This window comes from Vitis riparia, chromosome 13 (assembly GCF_004353265.1).
Source record: "Vitis riparia cultivar Riparia Gloire de Montpellier isolate 1030 chromosome 13, EGFV_Vit.rip_1.0, whole genome shotgun sequence".
NCBI lineage: Eukaryota > Viridiplantae > Streptophyta > Magnoliopsida > Vitales > Vitaceae > Vitis > Vitis riparia.
The window spans coordinates 4716586-4742853 of NC_048443.1; the positions used below are offsets into that span (position 1 = coordinate 4716586).

A 26268-nucleotide genomic window follows, 5' to 3' on the forward strand; every position below is an offset into this window, starting at 1 on the left:
TAGTAGTATGGAAGAAGGATTTAATTAATTGTATAATATTTCGTTTGGTTTAATAAATAAGTAAAATGTAGTATTATTTGAAAGACATTAAGAGTGTGTTTGGGAGTTATTCTACAAAGCGTTTTTAGTATTTTTAACACTTGAATGATAAAAAATTTTAAGTATTAGAAATATTAAAAGCGCTTCTTAAAATTACTACCAAATGAGATTTAAGATTATGTTTGATAGTATTTTTATACAAAGTATTTTTAGTTGAAATGTTTTTCTCTATAATTATTTTTAGGAGAATGACATATCAAGTGTTTATTCAAAAAAAATATTATGAGTGATTTTTCAAATTTTTAAAAATGTTTTCTAAATTTTACCAAGCACTTTATTATTATTATTATTATTATTATTATTATTATTTTCAAATTTAAAAAAAAAATTTTTAAATTTTACCAAGCACTTTATTATTATTATTATTATTATTATTATTATTATTATTATTATTATTATTTTCAAAAACACTTTTTAAGCCAATAACATTTTTTTGAATCACTAGCAACGAACTCTAAACATATCAGTCCAATAAAATTTTCTTAACAAATTTTAACTACTAAAATTGAATCAAATTATTATGAACTCATTTGATTTGATAATATCACTATTTTCTATGTTGGTAAGTACTAAAGAGGATCTATCAAAAAGCAATCAATATCATTTTTTTTCTTTAAAAAACAAGACAAGAATATAGCATCAAGAAAAACAAAACATTTTTCTTTTTGTTACTTTTAGGAACATAAAATAAAAAAGCTAAAACATGTTATGTAACAACGTTTCAAAATTTTCAAAATTTGTTAGAAACTTTTATACATGTTTTACAAAAAATTAAAATAAAATATTGCAAAATATATAATATAAGATATATGTTATTTCATATATTCAAGTTTGTTTGAAAGTTTAAAAAATAAATAAATAAATAAAGAATTCTAATTTTTATCTTTAAAACTTTGCTACTAAATTTTACAATTAAAAAAATTAAAACTATATTATCGATTTTAATAAAAATAAAATAAAATTTTAATTTTAGTGAAAATTTAAAAAAAATGTAATTAAATAAATAGCACCTAAACTCTTCACCACATTTAATAATTACTTAAAAAATAAAATCATCCTCATAAACGAAATCCTCAAATAATAATTATCTTACAAAGGAAAAGATTTTCTTGCGAAGAAGTAGAAAAGAAAGGAATTATATTTTTATACGAATGATAAAATAAGAATTAGAATAAATTTTTTAATATGTATATTTAGTTAGATTACATAAATATTTGAATGATAATAAGTTTTCATCATTTTCATAATAAAGTTTTGTTGTGCTGACGGAAACTTTAATGCAAAGAATATTAATTCTAGAACACAAAGATAAAACAATCAATACAAAGGTACACTTTAACGTGTTTTGACCGATCATGCTTACATCCATGAATAAGAGAAATTTTTTCCATTGTATTATAAAAAATATTATAGAAAACAAAATTAAATACAATTGTTGGGTTCTTGAAACATCTTATGTTTTCTTACTCCTTGTATCTACACTTTGAACCATAGGCCTCCTCGCCTAACCAATATCTCTCGTTCTTTCTCACCTTTATCACCTTGTATAGTCTTCACAAGTCTATCTTCATCTCATAACATTTTTTCCCATCATGACTTAGATATAGAGATATTCTTAATAACTTTTCTTATTATATATAATATTACAATAATATATCAACTTAAAAAATATTCTATATAATATTATTTATAAAAAGAAATATTTACTAATTATGAATTTGAGACACTTTCCAATCATTTTAACTATTAAAGAAATAAGCTTTCAATTAAATTATTAAACCTCATTATTTTGAGTTTCCTTTCTTTCACCATCTATGAGTAATGCTAAACAGAGATTCATTTAAACCATGGGAATCATTTTCTTGCTTTAAAATTTTCAAAAACTAAAAAAGAATAATTAATTAATCTCTCAGTTACAACAAGCAAAGCAAACATACTAATTAAGAAAAAATTATTATTATTTAATTATTGCATTTAATTTTATTTCTGACATATTTGTTATTAGTGAAATGCTCATATATGATAAATGTTAAGTAAGAATTAATTAAATGGTTACATATTATGAATATTAAATGAACAAATTATATTGCCATTACACATGAAAATTGTATTGCAAAATAAATTATATTTTTACTTATAAATTCTTTGGATAGATAAGCTTTAAAATCTTATATTTGGAAAAAAAAAATTGTTTTAGTGGGATTTTCTCATCAATCTTATGTTTAATTTTAGCTGGTTTCACATCAACCAAAATGTATCCATAAAATTTTCGGTTCTTATCTAAGGCTTTAGGGAAAAAGGTAAAATCCTCATGGAAGGATTCTATTCATAATGGATTGTTGATATGAAGTCACCTGGAAATCTTCGAGAGGAGAAGTCTAAACCATTACAATATGGTCTTTTTTGGTGCATTGATTTTGAGTAGATGGATTTTGAAGTGCTTGTGAGAAAGAGAAAGCATTATGTTGGAAAAATACTATAGTGGGCAGCCAAACCCAACAATAAAATATTGAATTTAAGCACTTATAAGATTAAAGTGGCTGAGACATGACGGATTATTGTCTTTAAAGCAGATCTACCTTCTTAGATATCAATTTCGATAGAGTAAGGATTACCATCCTACCTCCGGGACTCGATAGTCAAAACTTGCCTCAGGTGAACTCCTTGGGTGAAGTAATGTACAACTCAAACTAGATCGGACAAGACACTAAGGTTATGTTTGGTTTTCAAGGAAATAAAAAAAATACAAAAAAAAATAATTTTTTTTCATGTTTGGTTGTCCTATAAGAAAATCAAATATAATTAAAATTAATTAAAAATTTATATATTTTTAAATTATTTAATATTTATATTGATGAATTAAAATAAATAAAATGAGTTTGAAGTAACAAAAAAATAATTTATCAATTTTTAATTTATTTTTTATTTTCCCTCACTTTTTTTTCTTCTATTTTTTCTTTATATGTTTTTTCTCTTGTATTTTTCCTCAAATTTTATGAACCAAACATTCCCTTATGGATTTTAAGATACTCCTCAAGAAGATGTTAAGGACATAAGCAACAATGGTGGGCTATAAGCCTACAACAACCTATAGCAAGGTAGTTTTACAGTAAAGGAGTCATCAAAATGAGAAAAGTAGTGCTGCAGCAAAAGCAACAGGGAGCTTTGACCCAAAATACCGCGTTTTAAAAAAAAATATCCATAAAGTACTCTCATTTTCAAAATAATGCTCAATCTAATGTATTTGTGTCACATAAATTGTCATGTCATAAAACCGTAGTTGATAACTACGGTTTTACATTTTAAAAATAATCAAAACCGTAGTCACTAACTACGGTTTTAACTTTAAGTTTAAAACCATAGTTGGTGACTACAGCTTTGACTATTTTTAAAAACAGTCAAAGCCGTAATCACCAACTACGGCTTTAACTTTAATTTTATATATATATATAACTTTAAATTTTTTAAATAAAATATTATATTATTTTGATTTTATATTGATTAAAAATATGTAAGTGGTGTAATAAAAATATTTAACTTTAATTAATCTCATTATTTAAATAATAGTAATATATGAAATTAAATAATTGATGTCTTCGATTTGATATAAAAATATATTTTGATAATTTTATTAAAATATTTGACAATACACTCAATATAAATATAATTAGTTATAAATATATTATTTTATACCCTCATAATGAATAATATTATATTATTTTGTAACTTTGTGCAAAAATTAAAGGCAATTATGCACTTGTATAAAATATAATATGACTTCAAGTGGGTAAATAATTGGAAAATTACTTAAATACAATAAAAATAATTTTTTTTCCATTTTTCTCCTTTCAAATAAATTACTTAAATACAACAAAAATATTTTTTTTTTCCATTTTTCTCCTTTCAAAAAAATTACTTTAATACAACAAAAATAATTTTTTTTTTCCATTTTTCTCCTTTCAAAAAAATTACTTAAATACAACAAAAATAATTTTTTTTCCATTTTTCTCCTTTCAAAATGGGATCAAAATGAAATGGAAAGGCTTAAAATTCCACTTCTTAAAATATAGAATTGTAGAAAAAAAATACCTTTGTTTTTCCAATCAATTCACTATTTAGTTTAATTGTTTTGGTAAATAGATAAAAATGCTTTTGAAATATTTTTGTAAATTCATTGATAATAAGAAAAATGTTTCTTATTGAGTACTAATGGAAGTTTTGGGCAAAAATAACTTCTTTAAAACAGAAAATTCATAAAATAATTTTATTCTCAAAATAATTTTTAATGTGATATGTATTTTATTCATGTGGGTATTCACATAACAAAACTGTAATTGGTAATCATGATTTTTGATTTTTTTTTTTATAAAAATAGTCAAAATAGTAGTTGGTGATCATAACTTTAAATTTAAACCTAAAACCAATATTTTAAGTTCAAATTTTAAATCATGTGGATGTTCAATTTTTAAAAAAATTATTTTGATTGGAGGTTTAGATTATAAATTTTAGAAAAATAATTGAAAAAATGAATAAATTTAATTAGGAAAGGGGGAAAAGGTAAAGGAAAATTAAAACCGTGGTTGGTGACTACGGTTTTGATTATTTTTAAAATGTAAAACCGTAGTTATCAACTACGGTTTTATGACATGGCAATTTATGTGACACAAACACATTAGATTGAGCATTATTTTGAAAATGGGGATACTTTATGATTTTTTTTTTAAAAACACGGTATTTTGGGCCAGAGCTCAGCAACAGGCCTCAATGACAAGATGGTGCATAGAGTCACTAGAATGAGAAGAAGAGCACTGACAGCAAGGTGGCGCCACGTTTGAAACAAGGTGGTGTTACAGCAAAGGAATCGTCGGGCATGGAGCCACCAAAATGAGAAAAAGAGTAGCAACAGTCACCAAAACTGTGTATATGACTGACGCTCCTATACAATAAATTAATTAATTAACACGTTTTAAGACTTAATAACAACCCATATTAAAATTTGTTTTGAGTGTGATTCTAAGAAGCACTTAACCTAAAAAATGTTTTCGAATAAAATATTGAATATTTGATAAATTTTAATAAACACTTTTAAAATCCCGAAAAATCATTTATATGATTTTTAAAAGAAATATTTTATAAGTTATTCTTTTAAAAATATTTTTTTTTAAAAATATTTTTATTAAAAACACTTTCAAGACAATGTCAAAGGTACTCTTAGCTAAACACAAAGTATGAGAGTTGTACTTCTCTTTCTACAAGGTCAAGAGATTATAGAAGTAGAATATAATATAAGTTACATGAGGTTTTTCCAATGTGAGATTAACAACTTTATGCCCATGTATCTCACACATTGCACTCTTTTATTAAGGGTGGAAGGTGTAATAAAAGAACTAACTAGGGTGGAAAAATTAAGGCTATGTTTGGTTCCCGGAAAATACAAAGGAAAGAAAAAAAATGTTAAGGAAAATGATTTTCTCATGTTTGGTTGTCTTATGAAAAATATCAAAGAAAATCAAATATAATTAAAACTAATTAAAAACTTATGTATTTTTAAATTATTTAATCTTTATATTGATGAGTTAAAATAAATAAAATGAGTTTGAAGTAACAAAAAAAAATAATTTATCAACTTTTAATCTATTTTTTTATTTTCCTTCACTTTTTCTTTCCTTCTACTTTTTCTTTGTATTTTCTTTCCCTCACATTTTCCTTCAAATTTTCCGAGAACCAAACATAGCCTAAAGGAATTGAAGCATTCACGTATGGGAAATCAGAAAAAAAAAAAAAAAAAATTCTCAAATTTATTTGAAGAAGAAGGTTTAAGTGTAGAAGTGGAACAGGGAGATGGAGGAAGGGGAGAGGATAAAACTTTATTGTTAAAAAATTATGAATTTGCTTATAAAATATTAAGTATAGAGATAATATATTGATTATCACCTATTTGTTATAAAATTAGTTATTAAATTCAAAGCACCTGAATTTCTAAGCAACATTTCAAAAATTGATAATTTGAAAAAATAAAATAAAATACATCGGTTTTTGAAAACACTTTAGGTTATTTTAATTATTATATAATTGAAATAATAATTATTATATATAAAATATTAACTATTAGAGAAGTATAAAAAATTAATTATATCCTTCCTCAAAGAATTAAATTTTGTCTGATAGTTGGTGTAACTGCATTTGATATTGATTTTGAAAAGTGTTTTTACTATTTCTAACACTTAAAAAATAAAAAATTTTAAATGTTAGAAATGTTAAAAAGATTTCTTAAAATTACTGTAAAATACACTTTACTTTTAATATAAAAATGTTTAAAAAAATTACATCAAGTGGTAAAATTTTAAAAATATTTTTTAAAAAGTTGAAAAATCATTTATAATGTTTTTTTTAAAGAAGTATATATTTGATAAATGATTCTCTCATGAATAGTTCTAAACAAAAAAAAAATTATTAAAAGCACAATGAATAGAAATACCTTCAAACACACTCAAAATTCATCGTTTAATTTTACATTGAATTGAATAATTATATGAATGACATTTTATATATATATATATATATATATATATATATATATATATATGTGTGTGTGTGTGTGTGATTTCAATAAATGTTTTTCTAATAAATATTATTAACAGCTTAATTTAAAAAGTACTTTTAATAAGTATTTTTAAAAAGGTTGAAAAATCAATCTCTCATGAATAATTTTAGATAAAACATATTTATTAAAAACACTTCGAATAGAAACGCTGTTAAATATACTCAAAATTCATCAATTAAATTTATATTGCATTGAATAATTATGTGAATGACATTATATATATAATTTTAATAAACATTTTTAATAATTTTTTTTAAAATAAGCATCCAATAAATACTATTAACAAAGTTGATTTGATAAAATTATTGTGTTTTTGTTGTTTATAATACTATTCAATATTCCAAAATATTAAAATCATCCCCTTTTATTTCAAAAGTAATCACCTCTAACACCAAATTAATAATAATAATAATAATTTCTAATAGAGATGAATTTCATAAAAGATACTAGACAAATGGTCCTAGTTCTCCTCTTGAAGAAGGTAGGGTGGATTCATATCCATTGCTACCAAAGACATGGTCGTACTTCTAGAGTATTCATCTCTATTGCTTAAACGAACAAGATTCATCATTTTTTATTTTCTTTTTTACTTTTACCATAATAATATAGAAAAGTTTAGTGCCAAAAATATGATAAACCGCATTTACTTTGTTTTATATATTTTTTTTTAACGAAGCATTTGGCTATATTTGATTACTAGAAAATATTAAAGAAAGAAAAAAAATGTTAGACTATATTTGATTTCAAAAAAATACTAAGAAAAGAAGAAAATGTAAAGGAGAATGATTTTCTCATATTTAATTTCACAATGAAAAATATGAATATATATATATTAAGTAAAATGAGTTTTAAAATAATATAAAAATAATTTATTAACTTTAAATCTATTTTTTTATTTAATATATGATATTACATTTTCGATACATATTGAAAAGGTATATCTCGATACTAGCATGACAAATTGATTGTATTTAATAACTTAAAAATTTGAATCACATTTGATACATCATTTTAGTCGGTTTCATGATAAATTTAAATTATTTAGACAAATATTTTATTTAAATTACGAATTCATGTTTCTTTTCCTTTATTAGTAATATTAAATGAAACCAATATTCATTTTCAATTCTTTAAAAAATAATAAATGAAATTAAACTCTTTGTCACTTTCAATATCAACCTCAAAAAGAAAAATATTGTCACATACATAACCTCTTGTCATAATAATTTGAAAGAAAAACCCTAACCACAAATTGGATAAAGATCAAGGTGGCACATGGTCCCCATCCCCCACCAAACGAAGGAAGCCAAATTTCCTTATTGCTTGAAATGACCAAACAGGACTCATTATCTTGCCATACCTTTATGTTCATACCGAAATAAAATAAAAACCGTGATAAAACTGATAGCATCACATATCACGCTTAATTAAACAATAGTCTCAAACACCACATCATTTGCATCATGCTAGCCATATGATTTGGATCATATCTTTTAACGGACGTACACGGATCTAGAACGAAGATGGATTGCAATCGGACGGTGGAACTGGTCTGATCTAACCGTTTTTGTTTTAAAGTGTGTTTTAAATGGGATTTCATTGAACGGTGGAAAAGCTCGGTTGATGGGGTTTGAAGATGAGCGGAGATATAAAGAAGTTGGAGGGAGGGATGGGTTTTAGACGATGTAGAGGATTAAAACCCAGGGAAATGACCTGCACCCAATCACATTGCAGCTTTAGATCCTGGCTTCCTCACCACAACTTGAGATACGCCCCAGTACACGTGTCACCACATTTCCCAACCATTCAAAAAATACGAACCATCACTCCTCCCACGTGACACCCACTTCTCTCTGTCCTCTGGAACCCTCCCCAAGCCTCTTCGCCTTCTCTCTCTACTCTTCGCCCTCTCCTTCTGTCCCTGCGAGCTGTTGATGCCCTCTGAATCCTCCGTTTTGCTTCAGTTTCTCTGCGGACAGCATCGGATTTGAAAGTCTCTTGTGGATTCGGCGATGTTCAGATCAGTTTGGGCGTGCACCTCGGATTTGGGTTTTGGCGTTCAGGTCTGCTGTGGATCCTTCGGAGATGTTTGATTGGAACGACGAGGAGGTACGCTGGTTTGGAATTTTGATAATTTGTCGGAGAATTGTTGAGTTCGTGAGTTGCTTCCTATTGCTTTGGGGAAAAATTTTGTGTGTTTGATTAGGAGTAGCTGAGCTCTCCTCTGAATTGCATTCAAAACGCGCTGCTTTGCTTGCTTCTTTGTTTTTCCAAATGATAGTTTCTGAAGAATAATTAGAGTTTTTCATGGTTTAGGATTTTTGGACATTCAAATGCATTGAACAGAACAAGTTGTTAGAGTAAATTCTGAAAAATTTAAATTTTAGTGTTTGCGTTGGAAATACGAAATGAGTGATTTTTAAGGAGTGTTGAAAATTGGGTGGGATGTGTGGTTGGTGTTTAATTAGAGACTTGAAGCATTGACTTGCTTGGACATTTTTTAGTTAAGAAACAAGAAAGAAGAAAAAATGGGAATAGATCACTTAATTGAATTATAAAAATACACTCTTTTGATGTTATACTAGGGGAGGACTTGACTGTAAACCATAGAGTAGTGGCATTAGATGTTTACATTTGGAGATGGAGAGGAAAAAAAAAAAAAAGAGAGAAATTTGGGGTGAAAGAGAACCCAAAAGGAGAAAAATTAATGTTGTTTGGAAATAAATGATGATATCAGGAAAAAGCTTATGGATGAATAAGCTTATGTTGTGCAGAATAAGATGATTGATTTTCAAGAAAGCTAGGGCCTGTAAGCACATGTTGGTGGATAAAGAGGTTGAGATGAGAGGAATTGAAAATTGAGCATCATGAAAAGCTTGTTAAAAAGTAGTTAGGAGGACATATTTGGATGAGATAAATTACCTAAAGGGTTGAAAGAAAACCTTTAGTAAGGCTCAGTTTAAGCTATGATGGCCTTTATTGCAATTATCTACAAGAGATGGAGAACGATGCCTGCATGCAAGTTTCTCCTCCATAAAGTGTCAATATTCCTCTGTCTACTTAATTGACTCTGCCTAATCCATCAACATACCTCAAAAACCTGAGAAAGTCTTTTCCTACTAATAAATAAATAAATAAATAGATTCGAATCTGACAAAGTTTTCATCTCTCAAAAACATTCCCACAAGGAATCTGTATCTCTAAAGCTAACTAGGAATTTACAGGCTTTGAGTAAGCCTTTATTATACTACCTTTGTGCCTTCTAAGTACATCCCAGTGTTTATCTGGTCTGAATGCTCCAAAGAGTAGCTGTCAGGATTAAGTTTTGAACTCTTTAAGGAATGGTGATTCCAAAATCCAAACTACTGAAGCCTCAGCCTAGGCCTTAGTCTTGCTGCTCTGCTTACTTTTGTCTCAAACAAAGCTAAAAGGAGCACCACTAAACTCTGAGGAAACTGCCCCCAAACAAGAGGTAAAATAGTTTACATTTCCCACAGGAACTCTGAGGCCTACGCTTGTTATTGGAAGTCCAGGCATTTTCTCTAACCAAACATGTAGTAGCAAACATAGCTTTCTGGAAAATCACTCTACCTCTTTGGCTGTCTGCCGAACCTCTAAAAGTAATGAATGTCAAATCTGCAACCGCTCTGGGAGAGCCTGAGAAATCCTTCCTACTGAAAGAGTCTATTCCATAACCCCAAAGCAATGGGGTAGTGGAGTAAAGATAATATCCACCAACTCACTTCAGTGAAAGTCAAAAAATAAAAAATATAAATAAGAATAATGTTCAAGACAGAAAGCTTTAAGGTCTTATGATCTGTAACAAGTGTTAGTATTTACCCTTTTTCAAGCCACTAACCATACAAAAGCTTTAACTTTAGGCGAAGGTTTAACTCCCCAAATAAAATTAGCCTGAGGAAAGGTGGTAAGGGATCACACTTAGAAAGGGCACAAAAATAGAACTTAAGAGGAGAGGAGGCCTAAGGGAACCTAGGTCTACATCCTCTCATTGAAGTCTCAATTATCAAGTTATAAATTAATGATTTTTTATATTTTTTTTTGATAGGTAAAAAGCAAAATGTATTAAAAGGTGCTTGGAAAAGGCGCCCTAAGTACACACAGAGCATAGAAAATGCGCTGAAAGACAAGCAAAGGGAAAATAAATAAATAAACACTGTGCAAAAAAAAAAAAAAAAAAAACACATGCGTCCGGCATGCACCTAAACCAGAACTGCTAATGACTAATTAAACAGAGCCTAGACCTGACCCAACCTTCAAGTCACTTTTCCCAACCCTAGCTTGAACCCTCAGAAACCACTTTCCACCCACTTTTCTGGCTCCTTCTCTCTTGTCTGCTTGATTGAAAGTAATTAACCGAGCTCTCCAACTTCCAAAGCTCCCTATCAAAAGAGATGTAGACAAAGATCTCCTTTTAAAATCCAAGGCCCCCCTGTGCGACCCTTTCTAGCTTCTAACTTCCTCAAAAGGAAGGCAACTTCCTTCTTAAAACCATCCACAGGCAATCTCAAAAACTTACTGAAGGAAACAAAATTAATGAATATTGACAGTTCAGATTATATGGAATAATTGTCTAGAAACATTTCTTTGTATGTTTTAAACATCTAGACTGTTATTGTATATGATCTGAGCTGTCGATACACAAGGTTATGACCTGGTAATTGGGACCATTCTCAACAAAAGTTTCTAGGAAAAATGAAAAACGTGATAAATATATTATTTATTATTTTTGGACATAAACTTTAGAAAAGGTTTGTAATTCTAGAAATTTTTTATCAGACTTGAGTGATGGTTAATCAAAGATTTTCTGGGAATTTATTTCTTTACCTAATTTGCCTTTCTAGAAAATGGATTCAGAATGCTTTGTAACTGTGTAATTAGCTTAATTACAAACAAATTACCTCATAAAAATCTTTGTCAAAATTGTATTACCTACCCCAGGATTATTTTATCAGGTATTATGTGTTATAGGATTTTAAACAACTGCACCAATATGGATTAATGGATAAATCACCAAAAATTTAATTTTTTGCAATAGTTTTCTGTGAAGTGAATTATCAGTGAAAGCTTACTGAAAAAGGTTCTGGATTTTTCTCCAGCACAAGGATAGCATTATGGAAATTAACATTCAATCATAATTATCATTGTGATGATCAATGCTAACTTCGGTAATAGTGAGCACTTAAAAAATTTGGGAGATGTTGTAAGTATGTCCCACAATTTCAAAACATGTCAGAGAATTAGGTCAGTATTTTAATGAGAGACGATAGAAAGTTGGATTGCAAGATGTAATTTTGATATTAGTTTTTGAAATGTCTACCATGATTGAAAAAGTTTCTGCTTTCAGGTTAACTGAAACAATAGGTAAATTAAAAATACAGTACATACCAAAACATACTCCTGATATAAAATTATGCCATTCAGTATCTGAAAAATAGAGAAATCCCAACTTATTTGGGTTGAATATGTCCAAATCAGATAAAATTTCATGATAAAATTCATGTTTATCCTATTTCAACGTATCAAAATAAATACAAATATCTAGAACAATCTATAGACTTCCAGACTTTGCTACATCCTTAACTTTGTATTTTCACGAAATGAATTTGGAGAATAGAAGGGGGTAAGCTGTGAAGACCTAAAGGGAAAATATTTCCATTCACACATCAATTTTGATGCATGTATTACAATGTCAATGTCCAATAACATGATGAATGCATGATAATTTTTTTTTCTTTTTTAAAATAATGAAACATTTTAGTCATGGTGTTCAATAATAGCAAAATGCTTAAAGCACCATTCAATAAAATCCAAGATACAAGAACCAACAAAACCTAGAGCAAAGAATGTGTGTACTTTTACATGGCTTAATTATTCCACCAGCTTGGTTATGCCCTCAAAAGCTAAATCCACGTCATGTAGTCTTCCTTGAGGGTTTTGGGGCCTTTAACCCAAGGGTGTCTAGCCTACCTTGCTCATTTGGGATTCTTACCTGAGAATCTCCACCTTCCATTACTAGATCCTTGCAATCTAGGGTCTCTAAAGAGATAATCCATGGATATGAATCCAAATATTCTTTAACTCAAATGTGGTATGCACAAAATTCATAACCATGGCATTGCACCAAACTCACAATATCATGGAGGTAGGAGATTTAACATTTATTATCCGGTAAGGAACACCAATGCAACATGATTTTGATTAAATTAATAAAATATGGATCCAAGAAATCAATAATCAATAATAGGATTGTGAACTGTTTTCAAAGACTTAGATCTAGGCACAACAAATCATTTAGATTTTTTCAACTTAAAGTGATTTAGGAAAGATAAGAAGGAACAACAAAATAATTGTTGATGAGTGGGCAGAAAACCTTCCTAAACCAAAGAAGAGGAAAAACCTGCCTCTTTTTCTTTATCAGAAACCATCATTGTAGTTATATTGAATAAACAGAAGATGTAAGAAAGGAGAAATTCCCTTCATCTATGGATATGCAAATGACTAAGCAATAAGAGCTCCCCACAAAAACAATAATCCCCCTTGTTTTCATAAAAACTACCTTTCTGTGTTCCTTGTTCCACCGCGGTCCTGGATTCTTCAAGTTTACTCTCCTCCTTGCTTTGAAAGAAGACTCTTAACAGAAATCAAGATTTTTCCAGATTAAAATTAAGTGGAGGGAAGCTGAGTCTTATTTCTCCCTTATCTTTTTGAAAAAATTCTCTAATTATTAAGTTGTTTAATGATTCAAATGTTATGCTACTTATCAGCATTGCAAATCAGCTATTTGGCCAACATATTGGGGCCCTTTTAGGAGTCCAACCAAGTCCATACAATCAATAATTGGCTTTTTAGTCCATATGAAATTTTAGCCATTAAACCTATTGAATTCAAAAGAATTATTTTAAGTAAATTTTAAAATTCTCTAATTATTAAGTTGTTTAATGATTCAAATGTTATGCTACTTATCAGCATTGCAAATCAGCTATTTGGCCAACATATTGGGGCCCTTTTAGGAGTCCAACCAAGTCCATACAATCAATAATTGGCTTTTTAGTCCATATGAAATTTTAGCCATTAAACCTATTGAATTCAAAAGAATTATTTTAAGTAAATTTTTAATAAAAATGAATTGTTTAGTTCTGATAAAAATAACTAAATAACTAAATAAATAAAATAGGTTTTAAGCTCTTATCCCCATGACCTACATAAAAGCTCTTATAATGCTCCATGCACATTTATGTAGGTCATGGCACAGGGCTAAGTTCTTTTATTGGAAGAGTTTTCATTTTATATTTTTATGATATTCTTATTTGGAACTCATCATTTGAGAAAAAAGTTAAAAGCTATCTTGGCATTGGTATACCATAGGGTTGAGAAGTGCTATGTTGACACGAAAAAGTACACCTTCACCTTCAGGAGTTCTGGTGTTATATATTGGGCTTTGTTATGTCTTCTGAAGGTGTAAAAGCAGCTGAAACAAATCTAAACTTCTGATTGATTTGCCTATTCTTTCATGTATATACATACATACATACATATAAACACACGCATGTGTGTATGTATATATGTATGTAGGCATATATACGTACATACATATAACATGAAACAAGGAATCTATTGATACGGAAGCAAGAAGTGCAAGAGTTGATGACTCGTTATTTGTAAAGAATTCATCTCTACCAATAAGATTATCAGCCTTTTCAAGTCTTCCAGAAGTGCTATTTGTTCAACCTTAGTGACCTAAACCCCCTCCAACTGGCTTCATAAGAGCCTGGACCAAGGCTTTCCTATGTTTGTAAAAGAAACTGCAGTGCTGAATCCACTTAAGTTGCTAAGAGGGACATCCATCAAAACTAAGTCTGTTACTGCCAAAAGGAGGAGAACACTAACAACTAGTACTCTTTCTCTCCATGGAATAGGAGTATCCTGCCTTCCAATGCCTCTAAATCAAGAAATTTAGCAAGTCTGTGACCTCTTCTACCATAAAACCACACAGATAAAATTCTGTTGGTCCATAGAATGGGAGTATCTTAGTCTATATCTTGGGAATAAAGTTCCGTTGATCCTCAAATATTAGTGTATTCCTCTCTAAAAGGATTTCCTATAAAGTGTCTGACCAAGCTCAATGTCATAGAACTTTACTCCTCAGTTTACTGCCAAACCTGGAAAGGAGGTAGTTAAGAACTCTAGGTGTCTTTCTGTTAATAGTCTTCTTATTTGCCTACGAAAAAAAAGGACCCTGGGTCTCTGTTGGGACCATCCACCTAATGCCTGCAGGCTGCAAGGGAGAAGATGCTGCAAAGGCCTATAAGTGAAAGGACACTGGAGGAACAAATGGTTAGTTTTCTCATCAGACTCTCTGCATAAAACATGTTTATCTAAGCAAGGTGTTTAAAAAATCTCCTGATTTAAAGTTCATTAGTATTTCATATCAATTTGACTGAGAAAAAACTAGTTTGATGCTTTGACATTCAGAGAAAATTTAAAAAGGGATTCAGAGGAAAAAGTGCCTAATCTCTTCAAAAGACCAACATCTCTTAGAGCACAAGTATGAGGAAGTTAAATCCCCTTGTTCATGATCATTAAGATTCCTATAAGGTCAAATTCCATATGGTGAATTGTCTGTGCGAGAGGAAAAAAGAGATGTGGGGCAGAGCTGGGGGAATGAGGAGCACAAAGGTTGACCTCCCCATCAAAGGTGTTCTCTTAGTCTGACTCTGTATCCATCTCCAACAATATGATTGGCATGCCAAGAAAAGTCCAGGAAGCCTTAAGAGAATGACTTTCCATGGTTAGTTATGTGATACTTTGACCACTAGGTTGGCAGCCTTACCCATTTGAATGCTAAAGATAGTAATATTTTTTTGATAGGAAACCACGCATGAATATATTGATAGAAGAAAATAGTACATAAGGAGGATGAGAAATCCTCCCGCCAAAAGTAAAACTAAACAACACTAAAAAATAACATGACACTACACCGTCCCATTGGAACTACACACTGCTAGCCAATCTAGTTGTAAAACATTAAGGGGAATGCCCTTAAAACCCGCTGAGCAAAAAGCCCAAAACGAAGCGAGGAAATGAATGGAGTCCCAAAGATTCTCTGAATTCCTAGCTTTGCCCTCAAATATCCTAACATTTCTTTCCCGCCACACAACCCAAATTAAAGCTATGCACGCGTTTTGCCACAAAACCAACCCTCTCTTGGACTTGCCAAAACCTTTATAATTGATGAACATCATGTCTGAAATGCTTTTCGGAGGAACCCAATCCATCTTGGCTAGCTGAAATAGTCTGTGCCACAACCCCAACGTCACAGAACAATGAAGGAAGAGATGATCCGCTGATTCTCCTTGCTCCATACACAACTTACAAATGTCAGGGCTAAGAGCTTTGTGGGGTCTCTTCAATTGTAGCAAGTCATTGGTATTTACCTTCTTGTGTGCTACAAGCCAGATAAAGGCCTTCACTTTGAAGGGGACTTGAGATTTCCATACAAACTTAGTGAGGAAAAAAGGAGATGAATCAGGCATTTGGGACAAGGCTGTAAAGAAAGACTTGACTGTAAACAGTCCTGAAGACAATAAGAATCAAGATCTCGCATCTGAAGCGGAGGTGGATAAATTCATACAATCGAGAGAGCGCATGAGGCGTTCTAGATCTTCTATCTCATAATCGGTTAGATTACGACGGAAATTAAAGTTCCATGACAAAGGGCGAGCCGAACCAAGAATAAAAGATATAAGAATATTTTTATCCGTTACTACTCTAAATAGTCTTGGATATTGGTCTTTGAAGATTTGGTCTCCCCACCACAAATCTTCCCAAAAGCGAATTCTTTCCCCATCTCCTACGACAAACCGAGTATACTTGGAAAAATCCTGAAAGACTTGTGCAATGGCCTTCCAAGGACAACGATGTGACCACCTGACTAAAGTGTTGGCATCCCAACCATTTGAGTGTGTCTCGTAGATGCTAAGAATGACCTGATGCCACAGAGCTGTACTCTCCCTAGGATACCTCCACAACCATTTCCCTAAAAGAGCGCGATTCCTTAAAGGAATATTCCCAATCCCCAAACCCCCTTTTACCCTCGGCTTACACACTACATCCCAACTAACAAGATGATCTCTTTTACCTTCCCCAACCCCTGACCAAAGAAAGTCCCTTTGCATCCTCTCAACTTTTGCAGCCATTGAAACAGGAATCTTAAACAGAGAAAGAAAGTAGCTAGGGATATGGGATAGGCATGAGTGTAGGAGAGTTATCCTACCGCCTAAAGATAAGTAAGCCTTTTGCCACCCGTCTAATCTCCTAGAGATTCTCTCAATCACTGGATCCCAGAATCCATAAGCAGTTGGATTCCCTCCCAAAGGAAGACCCAGATAAAGTATAGTCCAATCTAAAGCCTTGCAGTCAAGCAACAAGGCTAACCTAGAGAGATGATTCTGATCAAGGTTGATGCCAAAAAGATTACTCTTGTCAAGATTGACCTTAAGCCCAGAAACTTGACCAAACACTAACAATAAACTCTTAAGAGTTTGCAATTCTTCCTCACTAGAGCTAGCAAAGAGGATGATATCGTCTGCGAATTGCAAATGGGACACCCTACACCTATTTCTACCTACCCTGAAGCCCTCCAGCAAACTTCTTTCCTCAGCTTTCAACAACATTCTACTCAACACATCTGCAACAATAGTGAACAGGAAAGGGGATAAAGGGTCACCTTGCCTTAAACCTCTAGATGCCTTGACCCACCCTTTAGCATTTCCATTCACTAGAATAGCATAAGAGACCGCTAAAGATAGTAATATGCCTTGGGGATTCTCCACAGCCATTTGCTAATAAGGCCCCCACAGCACCCAACAACTTTCCATCTCAATAGATGGTCTCTACTCTCTCTATCCCTTCTAGTATGCAAAAATTATGCAGTTTCAATGGGCAGACCACATTCTATCAGTTGTTTATTTGAAATCTCAGCACCTCTATGAAATCTAGCAATTATATCAGATCTAGGGTGATGGTCTCTATGCCCTTTATTCCTTTGAGCATCCAAAAAGTATGAAGTTTCCTTGGACAGACTACATTCTATCAGCAGTTTTTTTGAAGTCTCAGCATCACTATGGAACCAATAGCAAGTGCATCAAATCTGAGATGACTAAAGCTTCTGTTCTATGCTTATTGGACTTCAGGAAAGTTTTTGGTGGCATGCACTGCATTACACATGAGCATTCTAGCTGTTCCTAACCTAAAACAAAATTCAGTGGCTCACTTTAATGGGAACTCAATGACACCAAAAAGGAGATAGGCCACATTCCATCAGCGGCTTATTAGAAATCTCAGGACTACTATGATAATGATTTCTTGTATATCATATCTAAGATGATCAAATCTCCTGTTCTACACTTGCTGGACTTCTAGAAAGTGTTGGGTGGCAATCAATGCATCACAAACGAACATTGGAGCTATTATTAAGCTGAAAGGACATGCAGTGGCTTAGTTTTGTGGGAACTCAATGATACAACAAAGAGACGCTCCATATATAGTGCTAAGTTCTATGCAGCTGTGAAGGGCTCAAAAAATTTTACCTTGTCCACAGAAATTTTATATATATTCTCCTCAAGAATCTTTGTATTCAACTCCCCAGCACTTTATATCATACAAAGCATGGAGCTTGTGTTGTCTATCTGTTGTTCTAAATTACGAGTTATTTTGGAACATGCTGTGGGCTATGTTGGGTATGTGAATGAATATTCATATGCTCATCTCCAAATTGATGTTTATTGGAAGTTGTTAACCGTAGTCATGACACTCTCTTCCATGTGCCTTCTGAGTGACTCACCAGCAACTTGGGCCAACATCTTGGCATTGTTTTAATAACCATACTCCTGGTGGTTCTCCTTTTGAAATTGCATGTGGATTGAAGCTCATGATGCTTTGCTAATCTTGTGTTTTACTCTTTCTTGGTTAGTGATAGCTGTGATTATTTTGCCTCGCATGTACAAAGTGTACATGAGTGTGAACGCTTTTTACCAGTAGATCATTTTGATACTTAATGAGAAAGATTATGCCATGTGTTCAATTCAACAGGTCCTTTAAAATTGGGTGGAGTTAATGAGATTAATCCTTAATGTATAAATATATGGAAGGTGGCGCCTACTAGTGAGGGGTGGATTTATTAATTTATATTTTTATATCTTGTCATGGTTCAAAGTATCAATTGATTCTAAGAGGACTTGGCCTAGTCATATTTGAAATAATTGTACTTGATGCAAGTTTAAAAATTGATTTGAATTTTTCTACAAATTGATCAAGACAACCAATCAAGGTCTCACACTGAGAGTTGCAACACCAAAACAAAACTGAGAAAATATAAGGATTTCTGTAGTTCTTAGAGATTCGCTGTAGTAATTAAAAAAAAGGGGGGGGAAGTGTGATTGGATTATGATGGATAGTTAAGAAAGAAAATATTTGAGGGGAAACTCATTTTTCCTGACTTTTTAAAAACCATACTTGCTACTCGAGTTCCACCTACAACACTTCCATGATTAAAACATGAGATTTTGTGTTTGATGTTGCTACCAAAAGCTTGAAGTAGGAGTAAAAAAGTCTCCCTGTAGCACATCTCTTCTCAAATCTTCTCTTCTCAAACAAGTGAAATGAAAAAAAAAAGAAAAGGGAATGAATGTTTTAATAGTTGGATAGGTAGTGGCGAGTCGGTACAGATCTGGGTCTAAGTATTAGGTATTGGACATAGGAGATATTTAATAGAAAAAGAATAATGGATATGAGTTAGTGATAATGAGTACTTGTGATATATTAATATAAAATGGGTAGTATATGTGTTTAATGTTTGATACAAAATGGATAATAAATATGCATAATTGTTATTAAGCTCAATTGGCTTTCCGTTTGTAATTTAAAAGGGTTGGACAACAATGAGTGGAGCTTTGTTCAGAATTGATGTATATCCTTAAGTAGACTAAACTTTTTGTATAGATCTCCTTGTATGGTGGAGTTTATTCATACTTTGATCAACTTCTTGTATTTTATGGGGAGGACCCCTCATCCTTCTTGTGTTCTTTTTATCTATAATTAATACATCTTCATTTTTTATAAAAAAATAAAATAAGTTTGGATAATGTTTTAATACAAAATGAGTAATTGACTCATGTTTGGGTCCATTACATCTATTTAATAAATAATTGTAGGTTATTGTTTTCTAATTTTCTTATTTCTTATTTCTTAATATTTAAATTGTATTAAACTTAATTGAGTTGATTTTAGCATGAACTTCTACTTTGATGTTTTTAGCATAAATTTATGTTAGAAAGAGGACCCCTCATCCTTCTCGTGTTCTTTTTATTTATAATTAATACGTCTTTGTTTTTTATAAAAAAAAATAAAATAAGTTTGGATAATGTTTTAATACAAAATGGGTAATTGGCCCATGTTTGGGTTGATTATATTTATTTAAATAATTATAGGTTATTGTTTTCTAATTTTCTTATTCCTAAATATTTAAATTGTATTAAACTTAATTGAGTTGTTTTTAACATGAACTTTTACTTTGTTGTTTTTAGCATAAATTTATGTTAGAAATTCTACAATTATTTAAAAATTAAAACCAAAGTCATAATTAGTTTTAAAAGATTATGATTGGTTAATGTTAAAAATGGTTTGGTAACTTAGGTATTTTTGTATTTGGAGGATTCTTGATATCTCTCCTAATACATGAGATTCTTAATATTTTCTAATTATCTAAGATTCATGGTACTTCTAATATTCCATATTTCCTTTATATATATAGTTGTAAATCAAACACTTATAAAGGGAAGAAAAGTTGAATTTTGTTTGTTTCACAAGATAAGAATATCACTAGAACTTATTGCGGAAAGCTGTTAGAGATACATGTTCACAAGATAAGGATATTCCTACTACTTAAAATTTGTATACAAAGAATTTTAAAAACAAACATCATGGAAGATCTCTACATGAGTATTTCATTTTGCTTAGATAGATGTAGGAGAGGTTGAATATAAATCAACATCCCTTGAAGACTCAAAGAAGGGGATTACAATTTCAAGTTTTTCCATTGGTTGGCTAGTGGAAGGAGGAATAGGAAGTTCATCTAGTTCTTGGTGAATGTGGAAGGGACAACTTTAGATGATATTGAAAGTATCTTTGAGGAGATCCTGAGTTTTTTTAAAAAGTTAAATTCCAATCTCAATGAAGATTTTTAAAGGTTAGAAGGACTGGATTGATCTCCAATTTCATGAGAGAGTGTTAATCGATTGAATGGGTTTGTGGTTGATTTTTTTTTCCCCTAAAATGCTTGATTAGTTGATGGAAATGATTTGTAATTTAAGGCAGATGCAAAATGAATTATTGAAATATTGCACAAAAAATGAATTAGACAAAAACATACTTATTAGTTATATATTTACTTAGTAATGACATTAACATTGATACTACTAGTTGCAACTACTATTATAGATAGAATAATTATTTATTTATTTATTAATATTGTGATAAACTTGAGTGCAATTGAATGGATGAACAATTACTTGACATTGTTCATTGATAAAGACTTGTAATAACATTGATAATAAGGCCATTGTGCAACACTTGAAAATATTGAAACTCGTAAAGAATGGGTATAAATGTGTTTGATACAAGTATTACAAGTAATATTTAAGTCTTTTTATTTGGTATTGCTTAAAATTTTTCTTCCATCAGCAAAAGTTTTGTTTTCTTTACCTTGAGATGATGTAGACATTTTATCATCTTCAAGTTTACAAGATTTTCTAGTTTATCCTAAAAAGGCAACAAATTGTAGGAAGATGCTTGAACATGAGTACGTTTGTGATTTTTTACATAGTTCAAATTTAAAGTGTGAGCAAGTCAGGACTTAAATACTAGGATATGGTCCTTTCATAGCATTTCAACATGCTTATTGTTACCTTAAAGAGGAAGAGAGTCGTCCTAAGGTTTTTTTTTTTTTTGTTGTTGCTCAAAATGCCTAATAGATCTTTTCATTAATTAAAAAGATCAAGAAAGAGGAGACATCCTTCCATAATGTACGAATTTAGATCAAGACAAGGGAATGGATACCTTTACATGGATCCATTCTCTTGAACGAACAAGAAAAATTATAAAAAATGAAACAACATTCAAAACAAACATTAGATAGACTTAAGGAGGAGCATGATCTCTAACAGAAGATACCAATTGCTTTGCTCCTTTTTCAACTAGCCCATCTACCACCTAATTAGCTAAGCAAGGAACCCATCAAATGGAGCATCCTAACCTTGTAAAGATGTTGAATATTTGGCACAACCACCCATCAAGTCTCCATAAACCTCCTTCTCTTTTAGCCACCTATGATATAACTGTAGCAAAATCCTCCTCCACCACAAAACTAGACAAACCCAAAGCTTTTGCTTATATAAGGCTCTAGAAGTTCTATAACCTTGATGATCCCTAAGTAGATCACCAATCCCACATTGTCCTAAGGTGCCTAAAGAACATCCATCAAAGTTAAATTTAACTACTCCTTCAATTGATGCCAACCAAACTTGTGAGGTCTTTTTGACCAACCTCCTTAACTTGCATATAAACCACAAATCTAAGAATATAAGGCTCAAGTGGTGTCTCTGAAGACCCTACTAGTATAGGCAAAAACAAAGGAAGAAGAGTAAAATAAGTCCCAAACTACATCCGTTGTCCTTCTAGTATCTTATAAAATCCTCACATTCCTTTCCCCTTAAATTTGCCAAATCATACTAAGGCTTGCAATGCCCTATACAATCTTTTCTTTTGCATGATTCCCAAAACCTTTGAAGGAAAATGGTCATCATCTCCACTATCGAATATAGCGGTATCTAATCTATTCCTACAAGATTGAATAGTCTGTGCTTTCCTTGCACATGATAAACCACTCTACATTTAGAGTCCTAAGAGGCCTTTATTTGTGGAGCATGTCATTAGTATTAATCCTCTTACTATCCACAAGCTAATGTAAAAGCCTTTACTTTAGAGGGGGCTATAGATTTCCAAATGAATATAGCTAGATTGAAAGGAATAAAGGAGTATGAATGTGAAAGGGCTTTGAAGAAAAACTAACTTAGAACAATCTTGATGAGATCAAAAGACCAAACCCTCACATTAGGGTAGGGAAGTGATAGATACATGTGCTTTAGAAGACATTAAACAAGCTAATTCCTCAAATTCATGATTCCTGAGAGTTCAGCGAAAGTTAAAATTTTAAGATGAGGGGAATGAGGGTACAAAAATTGTGGAAATAGAGAAGTCTCTTTACCTCACCATTGTAAAAAAGATTCAGGTATTGACTACAGAATGGTGAATGTTAGCATTTCATTGTAGCACACCTATGGATCACTTAGATCTATAATTTGTGTCCATTAAAGGTAATCAAAATGGGGATATTGGATATTGAGGTGTCAAGGAATATGTGCTTACTCGTGATAATCAAAATAAACTTGTGTCATGAACATTGGCTCGACCTAAGCATACAAGGATAAATGTTCGAATTTATATCTAGAGTTTCAACCTCTACATGCAACTCAACCTTCCAGAGGTACTTTTCCTTTGAGAACCAATTGCTAATGGTGTTTTTTCTTCCCTATCATTTGATCATAGATCTAAAAGGTTAGTCAATCTACCTTAGAGATTGTGTTATCTATAAAAGAGTATGAGCGACTCCATAGCTATCGTGCACAACTAGAATAAACCACTTCTACATCTTCCTTTGCACATTTAGGTATTAAACGTGTACTCTTAGTTTTTTTGTCTTTTTTCAACCTATTGGATCATTAAGTGAAGAGCCACTTATCAATGATAAGTATGCCCTTATTTTCTTAGTGTTTTATTTGGTTTGTTTAGGGTGAACTTGGAGTTTGAAATGGTTCATTATTTTCGATTTTTGATTGGCCTCTTACCTACTTGGGTCTTCCTTTGAGGGGGTAATCCTGGAGTGGCTTCTTTTTGGGATCTAGAGTTAGATAGGATTTTGTGTCAGTTAGATGGATGGAAGAAAGCTTTTATATCTTTAGGAGGTGGAAAACCCCTTGTGCAATCATGTTTATCATTTATTCCCACTTTTGGGATTATGTTTTGACATTATTATTATTCGTGTTGGGTTTGGGCTGAGCAATGTAATAGAATACCTAGGCTTTGACATGACACAAACATGGCCCATCAACATGAATTGCCACCCCTACTCCAATGGTTGGGATGCTAACACTATTGTTAGGTGGTTGCATCCCTACCCTTGGAAAACTATTTTTCAAGTTTTTAATGATTTTTCTATATTTACTTAGTACTTGTTGGGAAATGGTACTAAAATTTGTTTTTAGGAGGATATCAGTTGGGCGAATGACCTTTCAAGCTTCAATTTCCAAATCTTTTCTGAGTTGTAAGGTGTGGAAATGTGCATGTATCATCATCTGTAGATCGATCATCTACCCGTCCATCTTGGAATTTTAATTTTCATCAAAACTTTTCTGATTCAAAGATTGAGGACCTAAATAGCTTCTTCTCTTTTTGCTACATGTGTACCTATCACCTTTCTTTTTAGATGAAAGGGTTTGGTCTTTGACTCCCTCATGACTTTTCTTTATGAGCTTTTTCTATAAAAACCTCTCAATCTATCTAGTTTATCTTATCTTGACTCTTCTTGCTCTTACTAAGTTAATCTATAACTCAAAAGTTCCACTAAAGGTTAGAGCTTTGCTTGACTTGTGGCTAATAAGAAGGTTAATACCAACAACTTGCTTTAATTGAGGAGACCCTAAAAGCTATCAACCTGAACCAATGTGTTATGTGCTCAAAGAGTAGTGAATTGTCTGATTATCTTTTTCTACATTGTCCCATTGCACTAGAACTTTGGCATAAATTGTTCTACATAGTCAATCTTGAGTGTATTCCTCCTAGAGGCATAACAAAGATGTTGGGAATCTCCTTTAAGGGCATTGGTGGTCTACTAAAAGGAAAGACTCTTTGATAGGAGGTGGTCTTATGTTTGATATAGTTCATATGGTTGACAAATAATGCAAGGATATTTGAGGATTGATAGAGATTTATGGATGCCATTTGGGATCATATTTTTCTCTTCCTCTTGGTCCTTTGTTACCAAGCCTGTTGTGGATATTCCTCTGAATATTTTAATGCTAGATTGGAAGAGGACATGCTACTTGAATAATTCAAAGAAGAAAGTTATGACTCCCTTCAGTAGGTTCAATTAAGTTAAACTTTAATGAATGTTCTTTAGGTAATTCTGGACAGACAGGTATTGGAGGAGTGATTAGAGATTCTTCAAGTACAATGTTGAGAGCTTACTTTAAGCATGTAGGAGTAGGGTTGGCCATTGAGGCATAGATGGCATTAGTGGAGGGTTTACTATAGACTAAAGCTTTATGTTGATCTAAGCTAATTATAGAGGGAGATTTTTTTGTTGTAATATCTTAGGTGTCTAATAAGGAGAGAAGCTCATGGAAGTTTTACAACTGGATGTACAAAATCATAGAGGTTGCTAGTGTAAAAATGTTGTTTCTTTACGGTCTTAAGAGTTTTGTTACCTAATTAAAGGAAGGTAATATGTAAAAGCATGGTAGCTCTTGTATGGTAATTAGGAGTTGTTAAGGGATAATTTTTTTATTATTTTTTTATTTTTTTTAGTGTAGACAATTCTTGTCTAAGGTTGCATTTGATAATATGAATAACCTTCCACATTCAACTCATGATCCTATTGTAATGAAGATTGAGATTTCAAGTGCAAGTTCAACATTAAATCGACCTAAGCGTACAAGGATAAATGTTAGGATTTACATATAGAGTTTTGACCTCTATGTGTCCCTAAGCCTTCTAAGGACACTCATCCGTTGAGATCATAACACCATAACATGAGAAGATGCTAAAAAACTAATTGAATTTTCTTATGTGTTTGAAGGATGAGACATACCTTTTACAAATGGGCCCATTGCTTTCATATATGGAGAAAGATTAAGATAGGGTTCCTAACTTGATATGATCATGTAGTGATTGTCGTGGCCTTTGCAAACTATGAAACAAACATTTACAAGGAGTGAGCTAAGAAGAAAGTGAGTGAGCCCCATCGAGCGGTGTAGTTGTGAGTGCTAGGTGGTTTGGAGAATACTTAAAGGATGAGACCTTAGAATGAGAATTCGATCACACCCAAGTGAGTGAGCTTTAAATCCTAATAGCGGAGAATGCAATATTGTGAAGAAGAATCGTATCAAACTTAGAACATACGAGGAAGTGTTGACCATCATTGGCATAAAAATAACAGGCATGACATTGAATCAACCTAAGTAAACAAGGGTAAATGTTAAGATTTACACCTAGAGTTTCGACCTCTATGTGTTGCTAAGCCTTTTAGGGGTGCTCATCCTTTGAGAACCTATTGTTGTTGTTTTTTTTTGATAACCAAGGAACCTTCCTTGGGCAAACCCTTAGGACTCATTCTTTCCTATTACTTGATTCTAGATCCCAGGTTGATCAAT

The 26268-nt window shown here is 31.6% G+C and overlaps 1 protein-coding gene across 2 annotated transcripts in view; it reads left to right on the plus strand.

Moving 5' to 3' along the window:
- Positions 1-8534: 8534 nt before the first annotated feature.
- LOC117928116 (protein LNK2) overlaps positions 8535-26268 on the plus strand; it is a 53869-nt gene continuing 36135 nt past the window's right edge. Inside the window, exon 1 of one of the 2 annotated variants that reach the window (XM_034847973.1) lies at positions 8535-8812. In XM_034847973.1, the coding sequence (XP_034703864.1) occupies positions 8789-8812 (24 nt within the window). In that variant the 5' untranslated portion in view covers positions 8535-8788. The remainder of the gene's footprint in view (positions 8813-26268) is intronic. The other variant, XM_034847972.1, reaches the window with a different exon arrangement.